This window comes from Varanus komodoensis, unplaced genomic scaffold (genome assembly GCF_004798865.1).
Source record: "Varanus komodoensis strain SLA01 unplaced genomic scaffold, ASM479886v1 scaffold41, whole genome shotgun sequence".
Classification (NCBI taxonomy): domain Eukaryota; kingdom Metazoa; phylum Chordata; class Lepidosauria; order Squamata; family Varanidae; genus Varanus; species Varanus komodoensis.
This window is the reverse complement of record NW_025335954.1, coordinates 1017835-1039932: the sequence shown is the minus strand read 5'-3', so window position 1 is coordinate 1039932 and position 22098 is coordinate 1017835. Positions and strand designations below refer to the sequence as shown.

At 45.8% G+C, this 22098-nt stretch overlaps 1 protein-coding gene across 1 annotated transcript in view; it reads left to right on the top strand.

Annotated features, from left to right (window-relative positions):
• The window catches only part of SLC4A8 (solute carrier family 4 member 8), a 45388-nt gene that overhangs the window by 10724 nt on the left and 12566 nt on the right, over positions 1 to 22098 (top strand). Inside the window, exons 6-15 of the mRNA XM_044443117.1 lie at positions 1000 to 1157; positions 5515 to 5602; positions 6881 to 7027; positions 8708 to 8808; positions 9965 to 10139; positions 11257 to 11390; positions 16990 to 17235; positions 19276 to 19381; positions 20133 to 20294; positions 21425 to 21538. Coding sequence (XP_044299052.1) covers positions 1000 to 1157; positions 5515 to 5602; positions 6881 to 7027; positions 8708 to 8808; positions 9965 to 10139; positions 11257 to 11390; positions 16990 to 17235; positions 19276 to 19381; positions 20133 to 20294; positions 21425 to 21538 — 1431 coding nt within the window. The remainder of the gene's footprint in view (positions 1 to 999; positions 1158 to 5514; positions 5603 to 6880; positions 7028 to 8707; positions 8809 to 9964; positions 10140 to 11256; positions 11391 to 16989; positions 17236 to 19275; positions 19382 to 20132; positions 20295 to 21424; positions 21539 to 22098) is intronic.

The window sequence follows — 22098 nt, the reverse complement described above, 5'->3', positions numbered from 1 at the left end:
GTCACAAGATCAGACTCCTCTGCCATCTCTTATGTTTAGTTAAAATACATGAGAAGAAGATCTAATGAATAGGCTGGATCTAAACTGGCTGGATCCAACCTAAGGCTCTTGCAAATGAAAGGATTCCTAATTTTCCTCTGCAAATGGCTTGCTGCTGTAACAAGTCATTGCAGAGTAGGGAATGTCATATTTCTCTTGTAGCATCTCGTCCTGCCATCAGCCTTGTACTCTGGATGTGTTGAGTTACCAGGGTTATATGAAATCTGGACAGATCATGTGGCGCTTTACCCAAGTGGCCAAAAAGATCGGTCAGTTAGGGAAATATAATCTCTGCTTTATCGTTCTTCAGATAATTATTACAAAGGAAGATATTTCAATGAATATCTTTCATGTAATTTGGGGTCATAGAGAAAACTCTAGAAGTTGTATGCTGATTTTAGACTGAAGAATCTGCTAGGATTGAAGGAAATGTTTCGTACCACACACAAAAACAGAATTCCTATAGATCACCGATAATGTACCTGATCTTTTGTACAAATTTGCAGCTGTGCAGTTTTGGAGTCCCATTTAAAAAACTTTTAATAGCATTTATTTTGGACACTTTCACACAGCCAATCATATTTGGCTACATGAGACCAAACTAAATGAAGCCCCCATACACATCACTTTCACCCTGGTGGGCTTCCTCAGCCAAGTGGCTTGAGTGCTAATGTCAGTGTTAGCTGGAGGAGCTCGTTTTCAAATGAGCAATGAACCTGACTGTGCAACGAGATAATAGAGCAGATGTGGTGCGCAGCAGATCTGGTGCACAGTGGCATCTCACCTGGATGTGTGTGGGGTTGGTGCGTATCTGTGCAGTGTTTCCTTGTGGGGGAAAAATGTGGTAGTCAATGAACAAAGAAAGTTCTGAGCCAACAGGGGAGTACACTGCAAAATAGTTGTCAAATGCAAACCATTTCATTTCAGCCCTAGAAATTATGCCTTGTTCTTTGGAATTAGGCAGAACTTCATTTTATGAAGAAGATCCCTGTGGGAGCAGAAGCTTCCAATGTTCTAGTGGGAGAGCTGGATTTCCTCACTCGACCCATTGTTGCCTTCGTGCGCTTAACACCAGCTGTTCTGCTTCAGGGCATGACTGAGATTCCACTCCCGACCAGGTAAGAATTGGTGGCATAGGAGTGAGGTTAATAATGGCAGTGATGATAATCCTTTTTGACCATTTCTATGTACCCATAAAATTATGTGCCCCATTTGCCCAGTTGTTCCCAGAGACCTTGTTGTTACAGAATTTGTAACGTTAGGTTTATTTTTTATTTATGTTTATGACTTGGGGGAAAATGATTTTTGGGATATGGACATGGTAATGGCAGGTAGACCAAGACATGAGGGGTGAAGAGAGAAGCATTAGACTTAAAATGTCACAGTCGGGAAAGATTTCAACCTCCCAATCTAGGGAACTTCTGACTTGCCTAAGCGATCTCTGTGTTTCTGAACTTTGAGCAGAAATCATCAACAGACTTTTCTGTCTTTGCTCCTGAGTCAACAAAGGAGATATTTACTTCAGTAACAGTAAAAATGTAATAAGCAGCTTAAACAAACCTTGGTATGGATCCTGAGATCTTTGTAACAGAGGAGGAGGGGGGAGGGGGGATAAAACCCTAAGCTTTATCTAAAGCCTCTCCATAAAATAAGGTAATAAAATACAATTAAAATATCATAAAAACAGGGGAAATGGTTTAAAACAGCTAAAAAGAAACAATAAAAAAGAATGTAAAACTCTGTAAAAACACCTGGGATGGGTACTAAGGATGATTCCTCTGTAAGAGGAACCCCTGGATGCTGCAGAGCTTGTACAATGTTTTTCTACCATGTCTCCATACCATTAATGGATGAGAAATGTGTTCAGTTTGGATTTCAATGAGAAATTACTAAATTCACATTTCCTGGAGCTGAAGGCCAATCAGAATGCCACTGGACATCAAAATCACTATTTTTCTGAAGTACGTGATGCCTTCCAACATGGAAGCAGGACAGAGTGAACTTAGCAATAGGAAAATGAGAACCTAAGTGAAATACAGCACAAAAAATTCTTACCTCAAACCAGCTGGTAACGTACTGAAAATGATTCCATCTCTTCAGATTATTAAAAGCAGCACCACAGGAAGAATGCTTTAACACAGTTTATATTGCATATATTTCAGACAGCATTCAAATGAATGCCTAAACTGTGTGATATCAAAAATACACGCAGTATCCATCCACTTTGGCTCCTTCATGTGGATTTGCCAAATACCTCAGAAACTTCATGGGAACCTCTGTCTTTTCCACTGGTGGAGCTACTTCTGCTGCTGGTGTAGAACAGCTACTCGCTTTGTGCTTGGAATTGCTCTCCTCCTTGAGGCATCTTGGCCCGCACAGGCAGGCAGCCCTGCAGCCACCCCCCGCCATTGCCTTCCTTCTCTCCCTTCCCTCTTCCCCGCAGCCACTGCTGCCTTCCTCCTGCTCCGAAGCAAGCAGAGGCCTTCCTGAAAGCCACCTCTCCCAGGGCAAGACATTGGCCACAAAGCGATGCGGAGTGTGGCTCTCCCTGCAGTGTTGGCTGCAGCCCCCTTGGCACCACTCCTGGGTGGGGCAGGGGAGGCACAGCCTGAGCCCCTCCACTGGTTCCTCCGTCAAGGCATCACTGGGTGCGCCCATGCTTTGGCACCTTTGGCAGCCGCCCTTCATGGGTTGGGTGCTCATGCTGTGCCACCGCTCAGTGTGCACTGGGCTTTGGTCGGCATCTGCGTCTAGGAGCAGGCTATATTTATAGGAGCTGCTCTTGAATAGCAAAGAGTAGCGTTCCAGGCATTCTAGGCTACCTGAGTACTGAGTCTAGCATCTCATGCAAACCAAGGTCAACGCACCAGTACACGCACACACGGCATGCAATCAGCTGCACATGCTCAGTGATACATGAAGGACGATTAGCCCTTGCAGCCAGCGCATGACAAGACAGCGCTACAAGGGAGTAGTGGACATTCCTTCCTCTCAGCCTGCACAGGGACACCGCAGAGCTTGCTTGCTCTCTGTCCATGTCACCCCATCAGGCTTTCTGGCTTGGGACTTACAAGAGAGGTTGCATTACACAAGATAATGGCGGATTACCAGCTAATTTCTCATGGCGCTGTTTTCCTTAACTGTGCTGTGATTTGTAATCTGATTCCTGTGCCAGCAAAGATGCTGTGCTATGCAGAGGAGAAGGAAGGAATGGATGAGAAGTGCGTAGAGATGTATATGTTTGTGTGTGCATGTCTGCAGCATTTGCTGGAGGGTCAGCTAAGATCAAAATGCGAGGACCAAAAAGGATGCTTCTTCCGCATAGAATTCTCATGGAGCTGGGAGTACTTACAGGGGGGCCGTACAAAAGAGGGATTGTCAAAGGGAGGAGCCTTCCTGAATCTTCTGTTGAGATCTTGCTCATTTCATCTATTCATGGATGCAGTTGTGGAAAATGCAGCAAGGGCATGGAGTCCCCCCAAGTCCCCCCTGGAGTACAAGAGGGTGGGATGCAATTAAGGCATTGAGGGGCAGCGTAGTGCAGCGAGGAGGTGACTGCTGGCAGGCAGCTACCTGAGCACAAGTGCGGTCTGTAGGCATTCCACATTTCAGTCTTGAGGAACGCTGGGCCAGACAGGGAGAGGATATTACAGCCACCAGAATATGCAGCTTATTCCTGTTTGTTGCAGCATGTTAAACTCCACCGGGAAACCAGGGCTTTGCTCAAAGGTTTGATCTGGTTTCACTGGCTGCTAGGAATGGGGCCTGCCTATCATTAAGAAATTTACTTGCCCAGCTTTCGATTCCTGCAATCTTCAGGGCTATTATGCCTGAAAAGTTCACTGGCCTCTTGTGCTGCCTACAGCTGATCAGGTGTTTACGTTGGGTCACCCCTTGTAGGACCCTCCAGGCTAGAAGGATGGCAAATACGGATGGGTGCCTCCCTGAAATAGTAGCACAAAGCACCCTGCACAGCATTAGTAGGAGCTTCGCAAAATTTGGCTGTTTTGTTTTATGATATTATTGGATCTATTGTTTTTTTTCAATAAAAAGAGTTGTTTGAGCCAGTGAATAGTGTGCAATTAGTTTGTTGAATGAGTGTTTGGGATGCTAGGCTGTAGCAGCAGGTGTGAGGATCAAAGTGATGGTATTCAGAATGCCCAAATGAGGGAATCAAGGGAACATATGGTGCTAACTCTCATGTACTATCTGCCTATATGACGGTTTGGCTCAATTTTGTTAGTGCAAATGCCATCTGTCTGCACTGAAACTCATGCAAACTGAGTTAGTGTGTTTGCCTTGCGTTCTTGGAATGCTGAATTGGGATCCAAGCCAATGCTTTCTGGTAGTCTGATGCAAAATCTTCTCAAGCCAATCCTACAAGGAGAAATCTGGAATGGGAGGCTCCTCACAGTGCTGAATGCCTCTTTCCAACCCGCTGCCACTCAGCAGTTATGAGGCGCTTCCCCCTTGCACTTCACTGAACCACAGTACAGCCTGAAGCCCTTGTAAAGGCATCCCATTTCCTTCAGGCATTTGAACATACTAGTAGAGACACCAGTTTGAATGCATAACCTATACTGGTACTCCAAGCAGCAAATGTGCCAAGTATGGATCTCTCTCTCTCTCTCATGCACACACACACCTTGAATATACACATCTTAAACGCTTTGTTGGGCCAGGGTTGCAGAGATGTTTATGCATGAGAGTTTTTCTAAGCACGCATATGTGTACAAAAATATGTCTTATTTTTGGTATAGAAATCATTAGTGCAACACAATACAAACAGTAAGCACACAGATGCTTATATAGAAGAGACTGGAGATGTATTTATGTACACCCATGCTGGTGGCAATATTTTCAGAAATGTTGGTGTACATATTGCATTTTATATTCTGCTGTGTAAAATGTGGAGCTGACCAGATCACCTTCCTCTGGGGACCTGTCCCAAATAAATAATGCAGACTCCTCCTGGCTACAGGGAAGGCAGCGTAGAAAACGGTCCATTCCCTTCTGTCCTGCTCAGATCTGGCTCTCTCGGAGCTGTCATTGAAATCACTGTTGCCATGGGAAGGTGTCTGGTGTGAACAGGATGGAAGGGTGTGAATGGGAGAGAAGGGTGTTACTTCCTGTACTTGATAGCAGCTAAAGACAGTGGACAAGGAAGAGTTCTTAGCTGACAGAGGCTAGAAGTTACTCTGAAAAGAAGAGGCAATCAGCTTGGTGCCTAAAGTGGGGCAGGGAAGGATTTTATGTACATGCAGTGGTTCAATTCCGCCACCTCTTCGTACAGCATCTGACAGGAGGGGAAGCCCTTGGAGCACACGCTTCCTTAGTGCCCAGGAATGACTCCTTTACTTGTGAAATGTTTACACGTCCTCATCTGTTTAAAGGAAATCTAATTGCCAAACCCCTTAAATATGCCTAGTGCATTATATAACAAAAATGGTCTTTCTCTGTCTTTTTTATGTCTAGATTCTTATTTATCTTGCTGGGCCCATTAGGGAAAGCCCAGCAGTATCATGAAATTGGAAGGTCAATGGCTACCCTCATGACTGACGAGGTACAGTAAATAATACAAAGTGGTACTTGGACTCTTTAAACGATCTTTATTGCTTTGCTGTACGTGTAATACTCATATCCAGTCTTGGAATTAGATGCTTACTTGATATATAAGTCCTGTAAAAAGCTGTGTGGCATTTCTCCCTCCCTCACCCATAATAGCAGAAAAAGAAACGACTCTGCTCCCAGTTCATTTCTGAGCAGGATTCACAAAGTGAAATAGGATAGTTTCTCAAGGCAGGGCCTGAAGGGACTGCTGTGGAAAACAATGCCATTTTTTGTTTCTCCCTCTCTTCTGCACATCACTGACTAGTGATAGTAGTTAGGGAAAGATGTACACAATGTTGTCATACTACAACTGAATGTGTCTAGATGTTACTGCGGGGGTGGGAGAGAGGAGAATGGGCAGCTCTTTTTAGCAGAGAGTTGAGGAATCTAAATCAATGTGGAGTCATCTGAAGGAATGTTTGTGTGGTCTTTCTGAAAGGAAAGAAGTCATAATCAGGTGATTTCTTCATTGCTTTCTTTTGTTTGAGCCTACATATGGTTCATTTAGCATTTTATCATGTTCTTAAGAGTATGTTAGAAGCAGCGATGTTGCAACAAGGGCTCTTGATGAACAACACGTGTGTGATGGGGGGGATTCCACTTCCCCTCCCCCATAAGGGTATGGATGCTGGGGTTTCCTGGAGGCAGAGTGGAGCAGGCAACCTCAGCTTGAGAAGGCTATGGAAGCACCCAAGTACAGTTTTAAGAGTCCCCCCATCTTTTCCATAAGTTGAACTCTGGTCATAAAGGCCAGAATGTGTTACTAACCCTTTGCTAGTAGCAAGAGAGATGGTGCTTGAGGCTGGTACATATTTTGTGAAATTGCATATCTAGAAAGAGAAAAGTACAATTCAGGAACAGCTAGTTCTTAGAAGCAGGCTGCTAACTATATAGTAGAAGAGACTATGTGAAAAGTAGTTGATGCAGGCATACGCCTGTTAAAAGCACCTGGCAATGGCATGGTTCTTGGAGGCGCTGCCCCTGCAGGTGTGCTGCTCTGAGAGATAGGCAGATGCCTTCCCCTGCCTGGCAAAATACTGCACACCCCTGAAGCCTGACTGTTGCTCCGTCCCAAGATCATTCAGTGTAAAGCATCTTCTGCTCATTTTTTCAGGCCAAGTAAATAGCTGCCTATACAAATAATTTATTTGATGAGACGTTGTGCAGATGTGTTACTATTTCAGAGCTAATGGAATAAGTGGATGCTTTTCTCTTGGTCTCCTATCTCCAGGTTTTCCATGATGTTGCTTACAAAGCCAAGGACCGCTCTGATCTTTTGGCGGGCATTGATGAATTTTTAGACCAGGTGACAGTCCTGCCACCTGGAGAATGGGATCCATCAATTAGAATTGAGCCACCCAAAAATCTCCCTTCCCAGGTAAATCGCAATGTGTTCCCTAGCACACAAGAATGCAATAGCTATCCTTTTGAAAGAAGAGCCTTATGCTGAAGATATAATTCTCTGAACTAGGCAGGCAGTGCTCAAGATCATCACACATTTTAAGGCTTTTCTCTTGTTTGCCTGTAGCTAAGTTCCCTCAGCCATTTTGGCACATTGTAGGTGTGGGAAACACTTTAGCTATGCTGCACCTGAGGTGCTACAGCCATGGCAATTTGATTGTGTGCACATGATACTATGCACATAATTTGACTTGCAGATCTTCCATCTTGATGGCTTGTGAATGCCATTTGCATGGAGAGAGGTGGTTCATGTGGGAAACTGCACATTGGGAGAGCACCTGTTCTCAGGGGCACCTGTGGGGGGCCATATTGGTGGGGAGGGAGGGAGGGGGGGAGGGAGGGAGTGCAATTTGCTGCCCCTGCTGCTTTGCTGCCAGAGCTGGGCATTTACACCATTCTTTGGAGGGCCGGCATGTTCAGGTTAATCGTAAGGTAGTCTGGCAGGAGCCATCCCTCGGTATACAAAATAGGCAGCCTAAGCAAAACAGACTGAGAATTTAGCTCAAAGCGAGCAGAGCAGAGCAAACAAAATGACCGCAGAACCCCAACCAAAATAGCATCCTGCTCCTGTAGACTTAGAAACCGAAGAGGAAAATCTCCCCAAACCAACGCAAAGAGCAGCCCCTTCAAATAAGTCACAACCTCTGCTCACAATACACACATTTGCTGGAGCAGCCCCTCCCACACAGAACTCCCGTGCTCCCCTTCCTGTTCCGGTTCTGCCTGCAGCCCTCTCTGCAAGCCACGGGCTTTTGGAACAGCTGGATGTTTTGGGGACCCAGCTGCCAAAGCTCCATCCCAAAGTTGAGAGAAAAATAAGCTGTGTGTGTGTGTGTGTGTCTCCAGCCACAAGAGCAAGTGGAAGCAGGGCACTCAAGAATCTAAGCACGAAGGGAATGAGGGAAAGGGTGCAAACCAGAGAGTGAAAAACAAAACAGATGAGAACACAGAATCCTAACTGTGGCAGCAGGCTGAGTTAGTGAATCAGCAGACTAGGCAAAGAGGGGAAGAGGCAAATCGCGAGCCAAAGCGATCAAGACACCCTTCAAGCAAGCCACCAGCTCAGCTCAGAATCTACAAATCCACCCCTTCCTTGGGCATATAGTGTGAGTTCCCCATTCCTGACTTGTGGTTATTTATAGGTTCTTTGGATGATACTGTGGCCCTTCAGTTTTGCTTCTATGTCTAATCAGCACTTCTGGTAAGGTTTTTTTAGTGTAAGGAAAGTGGGGGTTTTAATTTAGAAAGAGAAAGAAAGTGTACCTTTTCCTATTCTGCTGTACCGTAGCATCTCCTAGAGTTTACATAGTGGAAAATAAGGAAAGGGAACACGTAATGTTTGGATCTCAGTTCTGCAGTGGAACAAAAAGCAGTAGATTAACAGCCTCATGTAGAAAAACTCTTTGCCTCTTAGAGCAGTCACATGTGAAACACCCCAGTGGGCTCATCGGTTGCTCATTTCTATGAAGCAGAGAAGTTTCCTGCAGATCTCACGTGCTCTGATTGGGCCCACTGCGAAGGGTATTTAAATGCACCAGTACCTTGGATAGAAGCCACCAAATTTAGGAGATGGTTCATAATGTTTCGATTTTGTTAGGAAAAGCGGAAGACTCCAGGAACTCCAGGAATCCCTAATGGAAGTGTCTGTCATGATGAAGCAGAAGATCACAGCGGGCCTGAGCTCCAGAGAACAGGAAGGTGAATTTTGTGTGCCTCTGCTAAAGGCAGCTTCCTCTCTTCCATAAAGATGGGACTCCAGGTGCCCCAGTGAAATGTCCAGTAGCCACAAGAGATGGTAAAGGCTGCCCAAGTGCACCTTCTGCTTTGAAAAGTCAGTCCAGATTACCTTAGCACTCCAGGCTTTACTGAGAAGGATGGGGGCTAGCAATAAAAAAAACACAATAAAAAATAAGATATCTTTGGGAAGCAACTCAAGGGAGGAATGAGTCCAGCCCAGAGAACAGGCTGTGAAGTGCACTGTCCCAACTGTCCAGGTCAGGCAGGAGCATCCAAGAGCCAAAGGTTAAGGAATCTGTCCACTCCAGAATATCACGGCAGAGCACAGAGCTGAAATGCTGTTGTCTGCAACAGAGAGCAAGCTCCAGCTCCCTGATTTATAGCTGGCTGAAAATCAGCACAGCTGCTCACTAGTTCCATATGTTGCTTACAAGGGAGTCCGTGCCTTTTGTTTGAGCTTCTGATTCTCACTCTTCATCCTCCTCCTCTCCAAGGGGTGCATTGCCCTTGGCTCTGCCTCCTGCCCAGGAAGGCCCCGGCCGCTCTTCCATTGGAAAGCTCCCAGCTGCACTATCAACTTCACTGCCTGGCTCTGGCTGGGGCCTGCTATGCTGGCCTTCTCCCTTTTCTCACTCTCATGAGTCCTTCTCCAAGTTGGGCATCGCACACACTGACAAACCTGGATACTTGTTAGTGGAGATTTTAAAAGTGTGTGGTGCAATCAGGTTTAGACAGAAAACATCCTACAACTTTCACCATACTAGGAGCTTTAGGTCTTTTTTCTTTCTTGCTATATATGTTTAGGGTTGAACCCAAAGAGATTCGAACATACAGTAATCCCTGCTTGGAAGTAACGTCTGAATTAGCTGCCAGTCAGACCAGATGCCCCCAGTGGCTCTCTGCTTGTAGAGACTCTAGACTCTAGACAGAGAATAATAGAGGCATTGTTTTCCATGGTGTACCTGTGCACACAGATGCATGCGCACATGTGCATACTTTAGCCCGCTCTCATTTTGTGTCAAATAAACGTTGCCAAGGGGTTCTGTCTGTTTGTTTACCTATCGAACGATGACCCAGTCCATCTTTGGGAAGTAATCATCCTGTCTTTCCTTTGCAGGCTCTTTGGCGGTTTGATCTTGGATGTGAAACGGAAAGCTCCCTGGTACTGGAGCGACTATAGAGATGCTTTGAGTTTGCAGTGTTTAGCCTCCTTCCTCTTCCTGTACTGTGCCTGCATGTCTCCTGTGATTACGTTTGGGGGGTTGCTTGGAGAAGCAACAGAGGGACAAATCGTAAGAAAGTTTTTTTCCCCTCCTTTCATGTGTTATGAGTAACTCTCAGATAGAAGTCATCAGAAGCTGTGACATTACAAAAAGCAGTGGAAATGTAACTTCACCACTGCTCTTCCATGTTTAAGGTATGTGTGCCATGCAGGATTGATGGAGCCAATATTTTTTCATTAACAGCCCTGATATTTATTGCTCAGTTCGTGTGTCCAGTGAGACATCTTTTGAAATTATGGACTATTATACCATTTGGGGAATATGGCCTTTGGATATTCATTTCTCATAGAAGAAGACATGTTCTTCTCCATCACTTTTAGAACAGCAAGAAGCTTATTCTTAAGCTTGCTTTCCGTAATAACTTACCTCTGAGCCCATTTCAGTCATGCTTTCACTTTTACAGTCAGAGCACTTGATGACTGGGCTTTTTAAAAGTGCTCTGCTTTGCTCGTGGGTAGAATGTAGTTCTTAAAGGGTATTACAATTGCAGCTGGACAGCCATCCAGGAGGGATGGCTTAACTGGGAGTCCTGCACTGAGCAGGGGATGGGACTCGATGGCCTTCTGGCCTCTTTCAACTCCTATTCTATGATTCTAAGAAGGACAAAATCCTATGCATGTAGGACAGAATAACGTCCTACAAATGCCTGGAAGAACACTGGGAAATGTAGGACTTTTTCCTGTCTAAAAAGGAAAAAGGATTGTGCCTTGAGGAGTAGTAGCTATCTGGGAGTGACTGATCCAGAGAAATACCTTGTCATTTCAGAAACTGAGACCAAAGGATGGGGAAATTGGTTTTATGTAGGAGCTGCTTCAATTTTCTCCCTGTGTCACATGGTGACCGCTTCCATGGGGGAAACGGTTTTTTTCATCACGCAATCCCCTTTCCTTTTCAACCTCTATTAAAAGAAATCTGTGGGGATGTAGAGAAAATCTTTTTAAAAACCATGGGGAGCCTAAACTTGGGGGCTATTTTCTATGTTCCACTGGATGCGCTGAAAGTTCCAACTGAGGCTCCTTTGGAGAATCTGGGATTAGTTGGAACCATAACAGTGAGCTGCACGCACCATTTGGCCTGACTTAATATGGCAGCTCTTCCATTCTTATGTGTGTGTTTCATTCTGCAGAGTGCCATAGAATCCTTGCTTGGAGCCTCCATGACGGGGGTGGTGTATTCCCTCTTTGCCGGTCAGCCTCTCACTATCTTGGGGAGTACCGGGCCGGTGCTGGTCTTCGAGAAAATTTTGTTCAAGTTCTGCAAGTAAGGCTTTATGTCCTCAAGGGAAATAAATAAAAACTTCAGCAATAGAGAAAAATTAACCTCACTTATCCCCCCTACCTTTTTTTATTTTCCCAGGAATATCCCAGGGATAATATTTATCATCCCAGCAATATCCCTTTTTATTATCCCTGGAATATCCCAGGTTGGTGCTGATCTTGATGCATGGCCAGTCCATGTTGTAAGCAAGGCAGAAAATGAGAAATGGCAATTCTACGGCACCTGCCATCATGTGCTCTATGTACCTAGTGGAAGCGGGAGAAGGCCACTTCCTCTTCAGACATCTAGGGACAATTATGATTAGCTTCACAGATGACTATGGTGACCTTGGGCTGCTGACTTTCCCACTTGAGCTCTGACTTTGGGGGGTGATGGCAGTTGCACCCCAGACAGTGCTGGCTGGTCAAGACACATCCGAAGGGCCCCATTCCTCTGCGGGTCTGGCTTTTCAGTACTCTTGCCCCCAGTTTCTGTTGCTCCTCATCCTCTTCCTCATCGCTGCTCCCACTTGCTGGCTGAACAGGCAGAGAGCCGGTGAGTAGGCAGGCGGTGCGATCTACTTTGCCTTCTCACCACCACTGTTGCCTGGGCCAGAGCAAGAGTCACATGAAGAAGCAGAAAGCAATGATGAAAGAGGAGCCCCTTGAGCAGCTCTTCTCAGTGGATCCCACAGGGGTGTGGCAGGGATATGGCCATGCCTCCCTTTGACCCTGGCCCCAAAACAGCGATTGATTGATTGATTGATTAAAAGCTTTTCTATCCCACCTCTACAGAACATCTTGGGACAGCTTGCAATAAATAAGTAGAATAAAACAAACCTCACAGCATCCAACCATGAATAAAAATCAGTGGATTTCCTTTATATTATTTTGCCTTTTTATGGAGCAAGAAAAGAAAGCCGAAGTATAAAAATGTCTGTCAGTTTGCCTTTTGTCAAAAACTTTCCCCCTTCTTCCTCCTCTAACCTCTTTAAAGTAAGCTCATAGAATTTTTCAATGCAGTTCAGGAGAAAAATCGAATGTATAAAAGACTTTTTAAGCGATGGAACTCTCATTTTTAAAATAGCTACTTCATAGAAATAACTGCACTGTGGTGCACATCTGGATATGCTGCATGGCAGCCCCTAGCATTTTGTCACTTAAAATTTTACAGGGTGATGACTATACCAGTCAATCAGTGCAGTAATAAGTCACTGCAGTATTGCAAATAGAACCTTTTCCTGTCTGTACACAGAATGCCAAGACACGCATTTCTACCTGCTCTTCCAGGTTTCCTCTCAGCAGTAACATAGCCATAACCATGAGGCAATTAAGAGGATCAAGCAAGAGCCTTCCCACCTCTTGGTCATGATCAGTACTGTCAGGGTTGCTTTTGAGAGCAGTTAAATTGGTGGGAAACAAGTCAGTTGTCTCTCTGTTCTCCTGCAGGCTTCCTGTAAGATGTGAGGAGCAAGTATACCTATCTAACATTTAACTTGTGGTCTGAGTGTGGACACAAAACTAGATCAGAGGTTCATGTAGGATAGTAATCATGGAGCACCCCTACCTTTGCACAATAATGCATTCTTTCCCCATCAACTCCTAAAAATTGGAGGATGGTAGAGGTGCTTCTTCATATTGCTCAAGTTAGGAATTTCCACTGCAATGTCCACTTGTATGAAAGTACACAGGGTATTTCGCCAAGGGTAAATGAGGTGGTGTTTCCTGCCAGCCAAACTCCAGACTCTCCTGGTGTCACTCCAAGTAAGAGTGCAGCAGAGTGAGTTGATCTCGCTACAAAATGAGACTCAAAGAATATTCCTGGGTGGCATCTTCTCACACTGGGGAGCAGTAACAAGTGAGTTACCACAGGGCTCGGTCCTGGGACCAGTGCTCTTCAACATATTTATTAATGATTTGGATGAGGAAGTGCAGGGAATGCGTATCAGGTTTGCAGATGACACAGAGGTGGATGGGACTGCTAATACTCTGGAAACCAGAAAGAAGATCCAAGGTGATCTTGATTTGGGGTCCTGGGCTAAAAACAATGGAATGAAATTAAGTTGGGACAAATGCCAAATTTTGCACATAGGGAAAAGAAACCAAATACACTGTTACAAGACAGGGAATACTTTAAAGGAGGAGGTAATCAGGCCTGTCCTAAAGAAGGCGTCTCTGGAGATGGCTGCCAATTATAGATCGGTGGCCAACATCCCATTTTTTGGGCAAGGTGTTGGAACGGGTGGTGGCGGGACAACTCCAAGTACTCTTGGATGAAACTGATTATCTGGACCCATTTCAGTCTGGCTTCAGACCTGGGTACGGTACTGAATCTGCCTTGGTTGCCCTGTATGATGACCTGTGCAGGGAGAGAGACAGGGGGAGTGTGTCCCTGTTGGTTCTCCTGGACCTCTCAGCAGCTTTCTATACCATCAACCATGGTATCCTCCTGGATAGGCTGGCAGGATTGGGAGTAGGATGCACTGCTTGGCAGTGGTTCCGCTCCTATCTCAATGACCGATTCCAGAAGATGGTGCTGGGGGACTTTGGCTCTGTGCCATGGCAACTTTGCCATGGAGTACTGCAGGGTTCCATTTTGTTCCCCTTTGCTATTTAATATCTACATGATATTACCTACATGACCATGGGAGAGGTCATCAGGAGGTTTGGGCTGTGGAGTCATCAGTATGCTGATGACACCCAGCTCTACCTCTCTTTTTCAACTAATCCAGGTGAGGCAGTGGCTGTACTGAACCAGTGCCTGGCTGAGATAATGGGCTGGATGAGGGCCAATAAACTGAAACTCAATCCAGATAAGACGGAGGTTCTGTTGGTGGGTGATTCGAGCGCCTGGGTAGGTGACTTGGGCCTTGCCCTGGACGGGGTTGCACTCCCTCTAAAGGACAGGGTCCGCAGCTTGTGAGTGCTCCTCGACCCAGAGATGTCCTTGGAAGCTCAAGTGACAGCGGTGGCGAGGAGCACTTTCCTTCAGCTTCGGCTAATCCATCAGCTGCGTCCCTATCTGGAGGAGGATTGCCTAGCAACAGTAACACATGCATTGGTTACTTCCCAGTTGGATTTCTGTAATGCACTTTACGTGGGGCTGCCCTTGAAGACGGACCAGATACTTCAGATGGTTGAAAGCAGAGCTGCCAGGATGCTGTTGGGGACTGGGCGTTATTCTCATATAACCCCAGTCCTCTATCAGCTCCATTGGCTTCCCATCAAAGTCCAGGCTCAATTCAAGTTGTTGGTTATTACCTATAAAGCCCTTAACAGCTTCGGACCAGGATACGTAAAGGAACACCTTCTTCCCTATTTGCCCTCCCGCCCCCTGAGATCAGCAGCAGAAGCCCTCCTCCGGGAACCCTCTGTGAAAGACATTAGGAGACAGAGTACCTGGAGGATGGCCTTCTCTGTGGTGGCGCCCCGTCTATGGAATGTGCTCCCCTACCAGAGAGGTCCACCTGGTGCCGTCATTATGTTTTTCGACACCAGGTCAAGACCTTTTTATTTAATCAATATTTTAATAAGTTTTAATATCAAATTTTATTACCGTATTTTAATTTGCAGCCAGAGTGGGTTGTCAATTTATTGTTTATGTACCTCGGAATTTTATTTGTGTAAGCTGTCCTGAGGCTCTTGCAAAGGACGGCATACAAATATCTTAAATAAATAAATAAAATACTAAAACCCCAGTTAAAATCAATTAAACGTTAAAATAACAGGAAAATAAAAAGGGTTTTGACTGACGCCAAAAAGAATATAATGTCGGCGCCAGGCGAACCTCTCTGGTAGACAGAGGTAATCTGAATCAGCGAGCTCTTCCAGGAGCCTGCTGTTAAAAGGATGCTGAACCTGAGTGTAGCAGGAAATGTCAGGCCCAGAGCGAAAAGGAAGGTGCCACAGTGCTGGGGGTTTCCCACATCTTTTCCTTGTATGGATTACAGTATGCACACTCACCTGCTGATCCCACAGCGGTCTGCCGAGCATTTACCAGGGGATCACAGTGCGATTTAAGCGGAGAAGCTTTGCTGCATGTGCGAACAGATACATTGAATAAAACGAAGTCTCAGATTTCAAAGCTTTTAAAAAATAAGATTGAAACTTCCCCAACTTTCTGTTTGGCAAAAGATTTCCTGGCTGCTTCACCCCTCTTGACAAACCAGTGGTTGATATTTGCATTATGGCAATGTGGGTAAAAGTCTATTTTTATGATACGTTATATGGTTTTTAAAAAATCACTGTCTTAGTAATATTCCAGATGTAAAATGCTCACAATCAGATAGGCATAATTCAGAGTGACTTCTTCCTGGAGCAATTCTGTGCAACTGGGAGCTGATGTGAGTGATGCAGCCCTGATGGCAGAGTTAAGTGTTCCCAATATACTTGGCACGGTTGCTGCTGACATGGGCCCAAGTCGGGCTGAAAGGCACCCAGCCAGCAGCACCTCCCATATGGTGCCAGGTCTCTGGTTCAATAGCAACAGTTTGACGAACTGCGAAGTGGTTCTTTGTGACTGAAGGCATTGTGCTAATAGCTGCACACAATCCTGTGCATGGTTGTGCAGAGAAAAGCATGGTCCAGGGCCTGCTAAGGATTGTGGCTCTTTTTTCTGCCTGAACAAGTGCAGGACTTGTACCGATATAGCCGAACTGGGCCACAGTCCAACCCAGAGCTGAGAGCACTTAAACCATTTGATTTCAGAATCGCTTAATTCTTTGTTGTAGTGCAGCTCTCCTGGTTTGAATATAAATTTTAAATTATTATTATTATTATTATTATTATTATTATTATTATTATTATTATTATAACATTTCCATGCCGCCCCTTGCCGAAACCTCGGGGCGGCTTACAACATGAATTGTCAGTATAAACTAAAAATGCTTTGTATAATGGAGAGCATCTAAACTTACATTTTCACGCAGGCAGCCTTTTTCCTCATACAAGCTTTGCCCTTGGTATGTGGATTTCTGCAAAGCCACACATGTTTGTTGGGACTGCAGACACACACAGGTACACAACTGGAGATTGCATGAGAAGAACACACTCGCCAGAGGGGAACTACGCAGATGAAACAGGCTTTGGGCCAATGTTACATTATAAGAGCAGTCTGGTTGCCATTCGGCTAGGATTCTGTCCCACACTGCTTCTGATAATGTAAGGAAAAATAAGGTGTAATGGATGAATTATGTGACTGCTGCAACAGGGGGAGGAATGGAGAAAGTCCGGGTGGGTCTGACCGATGGCTGCGACATGATTGCAGTGGCCTCCTGAACATCTCATCAGGCAAGGCTGCATTTCAGAGTAGAATTTTCTTCTCTTAAGAAGGGTAGCTGTCGAAGGAAGGAAAATATATTACTGCATGTAAGGGAGGTGTAGAATCCAAGTGACTGGAGCAAACTCTAAAAGATTCTCTGCTCGTCTCTGCTATCTGTTTTTGGAGAGGAAGGGGAAAAGTCCTGATAGGTTAACAGGCAAGAGGTGGGAGTTGAATAAAGACACCTGTACCTCTGTGGTTTAATGATTCTGATCAGCTCTGCATTCAATAATTCTTATTTCCCCCCTTTGATTTCTATTTTCTTTGTGGTCCACTTTTGCAGAGAGTACGGGCTTTCTTACCTTTCCCTGCGAACATGCATTGGCCTTTGGACTACTTTCATGTGCATCTTGCTTGTGGCAACCGATGCCAGCTCTCTCGTCTGCTACATAACTCGCTTTACAGAAGAAGCGTTCGCCTCTTTGATCTGCCTCATTTTCATCTTCGAGTCTCTAGAGAAATTACTAAAGCTGGGGCGGACTTACCCGGTTCATATGCATAGTGATCTTGACCAACTGAGCTTGTATTTGTGAGTTGCTGCTGCTTGTATTTTATAATATGTTTTTATTTATTCGCTTCAAGGGATTTGAATTCATGAATTCCTGTGAGGATGCTGATTGTGTAGAAATGAGAAGCAAAGGAATCCACCTGCTCCCCCAAATATAGTTAAACAGGCTCATTGGAACAGACATACTATATTAAATATACACCCAAGCAGAACCTACTCTGTTCATATATTGGAAGAGGTTCAGCCATTCTTTTGGTGTTGGGCAGCCTTCCAGCATAGCAAAAAGCTGGGAATCATGGGACTTGCACATATGATATAACACATCTGGAACGTGCTGAAATCTCATACCATTTAACTCCTGGATCCTGTGTGTGTAGAGGTGCAGATTCCTAAGGAAACAAGATTGCAGAGTTTAAGCCTCTGGCTACCACTGTAAGCAGTAGGAGAGATAGTGACCCCTGATAAATCAGGCCTTGATGCCTAGGACCAATGACTGTTTTGCTGAGCTTTGACGCTGCAAAGCAGTGCCTACAAAATAGTAATATCTGAAGCTATAGAACAAGATGGAAAAGAAGTCAAAACTTGAATATGTCAAAATGATTAGCATGGAGATAGGAGACCACCGCAGAAAGCACTGAGAGAACTAGATGCAGTATATATATTTATTCACTAGCAAACAGGTTAGCCCTTGTCCAGTGGATGGCTTAGATGCGAAACAAGCCGTTACGGGAGCACTGCTTAGCTGGGCAGGTACAGACGGAAAAGTTACCAGGGTCTGGGGCAACTGGGTGTTCTTGTTGTAGAGCCTTCTTAAAGGCGCAGCAAGACTATGAAAAGGGCTGGCCTTCACTGCAAGCACACCCGCACCGTCTTGACTGCACTGCAGGCAGGCACAACACCCCGGGCTAGCACTACTTCTCCACCCGTGCTGCCGTGGCTCCAGCGCAGAGTCATCAGAAGACCAGCGTTTGAATCTGCTCTTGTGGCCAAGTGATAATCGACTGCGTCTTTATCCCGCCCTTTCTCCAAGAAGTTCAGGGAGAACTGTGACCACCGTATGATAGGTGTGAAGGGTGAACTCACATGGAAGTTTTAAAGGTTTGCACCAGGAGCGCCCAGCATGTAGGCCATGCGCTGCTCTTGGAGGCTTGTTATGCAGCCATCGTGCGACAGCCATATTCCCCCTGCCAAAAGGGGCCTCTGTTTCTCTGCTTCTAGTGTTCCCACTAAGTCAAGATGCTGGTTGGAGCCACTGGTAGGCAGATGAAGCTAAAGCTTTCTCCCAGCCATCCAGAAGTAGCTGGCAATGCTGCTTGCATTTACTTTGACCTGAAATAGTTGTATGGACACCTTTAAGTCTCAAGCAAATTTCTAATTCCGGGTGTCTCCCATAAAGTGCATTCTCCCATAATGCCTGTAGAGAGTGGGCCTTAGAGAGTGGGCACAGCTCTTGCTCGTGGCAGGCTGTGCAGGGTGAGTCCTTGTCAGGGTCCGAAGAGGAAGAGGAGGAGGAAGGAATGGGGGATTGAAGCCTTCGAAGTTCCTTCGAGGGTCCTTAGTGCAGTTTCTCTCATGGAGTGCAAGTGTCACTCTGTTTCGGCAGCAGTAGAAGGGCTTTCGGGAGGGGATGGGGTGCAGATGCGGGGTCCCGTCCTTGACCTAGTAAGGAGGCATTGGGAGAAATGAGCTGCTCAACTGGAGGGGCTCCGACCCTCTTGCCATCTAGCTTTTCAATGGCAAGAGCTTCCTGGAGCGGGGAGCCAGCAGCCTTATGGGAAAGGGAAGGACTGCAGGCAAGTTCCCAAATTGGATTCAGTTCTTTACACAAGCAGAGGCTTCTCCTTCCAGCTTTGGTAAAAAGCTATTTAGAGTTAAAGTGTTCTGTCATCTGTGTAGTTAGAATAAAACAACTGCATTTCAAAAGAGTTTTGGAACCCGAAGGAAGGAGGGAAAGGGCACTGCCCCAAATCGAGATAGGTGTGCTCTCTTTTGTTTTGGGATGTAAACAAGGCTATACTTTGAGAAGATTTTTGGTGTGCAATCTTTCCCCCTGTTCATCAGTTGCAGATGTTCAGCCCCAGAGAATCCCAGCAATGAGACTGTGGAGTTGTGGAACAGCAAAAAGATCAATCCTTCAGCAGTTTCATGGGCGAATCTCACAGTCTCTGTAAGCATATGGATTTGTTATTGTACTTATTGGGGATTAGATGATTGCTGCGGTCCAGTATTGTTCACTGATGAGGCCACGAACTCTTAATCCAGCTGGTATGACCACATTGCTTTTGTTTTGTTTCTTAAGGCACGTGCCCTTAAATTGTTATAGATTGCACTGGAATTGGTATCGTAGTCACTTATAGGCATAAAAAGAAATACAGATCTGCATTTTCAAAGTAAAAGGCATGCTCCATCACTGCTGGAGAGTGGTACTGCCAGAGGGACACAAGATGGGACAGTAAGACTAGCCTCAGAGTAAAAGAGAGCCAGTGAGGTGTAGTGGTAAAGAGTATGGATCTGGGACTCAGGCAGTCTGGGTTCTAGTCCCTGCTCAGCCATGGAACTGAGGAATTTATTCCTGGTGTCTAGCCTGAATCTCATGTTGCAATTCAAGTTCATTGTTCCATGTCTGGGTCGAGTGAGAAGAGGTCTTTTCCTTCCTCTTTGTGACAGCCTTTTCCCCTGTGTTGAATTTGTGCTTTTCCACCCATGCGCTTGAAGGCTGTTGCTCTGGGGTAATAGAGGGCCATGCTTAGCTTGAATGCTTCCATTTCTTTTTCTCCGTTCTTGCATGGCATTTCTTTAGTACAAGAAATCCAGTCATCCTAATGTATTGAGGTGCTCGCTGTAGTTAATTCATGCAGTTCTCTGAGCCTCTTGCCATGGCTGCCCTTTCAGTGTTTGGGTTATACTTGTTTGATCAGCAATGCCAGGAGATGCTCGGAGAATTCACAGGACCTACATGTGGACACGACGGCCCTTTTATCCCTGATGTTCTCTTCTGGTCCTGCATCTTGTTCTTTACTACTTTTATCCTGTCAAGTGCACTGAAGACTTTCAAAGCCAGTAGCTATTTCCCAACAAAAGTAAGTAGAAGGCAGCAGCTAACACCGTGAGTTTGACTCCTTTGTAACCATGCCTGTCTGAATGATTTCCCAATGTTTGCCACATTTGAGAGTCAGAAGGGAATGCCTCCCTCACCCCCCTTAGCTGGCCCCAGCTAATTTTCTTGCATGTTGGATTTCTGCTTGTCATTGCCTTTTGCACGTGGCCGGTGCGGGGGTGGGTATCTGGTAGTCTGGTACTGACCAGAACGACCGTGAGGTATTATCTGCAGCATTGCTGGGGGAGAGTCCTGAGATCCCCACGCTGAGCGCAGGGCTGCAGCTGAAAGCCTTGTGCTGCTCACAGCAGCTCTTGAGTGAAAGGACTCATTCTCTTATTGCGGTTCTTCTTCTTCGCTGGACCTCGTCCTGTGCAAAGTCAAACTTTTGCCATGATACGGGTGACTCTGGCCCTGTCCCGACATTCCTGAATGGCGCATAGCGAATGCGCAAACGGGGAGTGCGGTGGCTTCCTGAAGCTGAGCTCCTCCTCAGTCCGTAAAGGGCTATGGTTCCAAAGCACAGTGGGAGCCTCCATTTGCTGTTTCAGAAGTCACCTTCATAGGTACGTGGAGGGCAGGTGGGACCAGCTTGCTCTCTCTGGTCATGCATTTGCTGCACACAGTTTGAGAAGCATGTGCCCCTGTTCAAGGTGTCTTTCTATAGCACAAGAGGAGTGACTCTGAGTGTCTGATGCATGTGTGTATCAGAGCAGATGTCACTTTTGGAGGGGAGCGGGAGAGAGAGAGAGAGAGAGACTGTGCTCCCTCTGGTGTGATTTGTTTCATGTCTGGATGGCTTTATTTTCTTCACTTTTCTGCCTAGCTGTCTCTTGTGTTTCTGAGCTCTATTCTGGACTCTGCCCCCCCAGATTGGCTGGTATCACAGTCCTGGCCGAACCTGTGTAAGTCCAGATGGGTCTGTGGCAAACCATCCTGCATTGTGTTGGGGAGGCTGAGCTGCTGGCCTTTTGGCCTGTTGTCCTTTTTCAAGCCCTGGTCTCTCCCTCTACACGCCAGTTATCTACTGTGATAACCGCTTGGGATCCCTCTGACTGCCCTCTCAACCAACTGGTCCCCTTTGTGAATCCCTCTCCTGGTTTCTCATACTAGGTGCGTTCCATGATAGGCGACTTTGCTATCTTCATCACCATTGTGATCATGGTCTTGATTGACTACTTAATTGGAATCCCGTCACCGAAGCTTAACGTCCCCCACACTTTCATGGTAGGAACACCTTTAAAATATTTCTTTTACTGTTCTCCCCTGTTTAATGATGTTTCCCCCCTCAATAAATCAACGTTGAATTGTTTGACTGAGTTTTGTTGTTTGCCCTCTACTGTGGAATTATTTTGTAAGGAAAATTGGACCAGAAGTTTCTTAAATAGGTAAATATGATGATGTGTTTTTTAGGCAGGGGAAACATAGTACGCCTGTGCAGGTGCAGCAGAGCAAAAGGGGCTATTCCAGCTGGATTCTCCTGCTCTGGGAGGGAAGCCATTATTAATGGCTGGTCAAATGTGGGTGAAGGAGATCCTCAGCCAAAGTGCCCTGTTTTCTCTCTGGTGGAGGATTGAGCACTGATACATGAACAAGCAGGGCAGAGTGTAGGAGGCACCCGGAGTTCATGGTTGAAAGTAAGCAGGAGGCTGAGTAGAAGTGAGGCAGAAAGCAGTAAGGCATTATCACAGTGGCATTCAAGAGCTGTGCAATCCAGCAAAGCTTGAATTACAAAGGTGGTGATTGGCTTTGTGGCAAATGGAACACCAAGAAACAGGCAAGAGCAA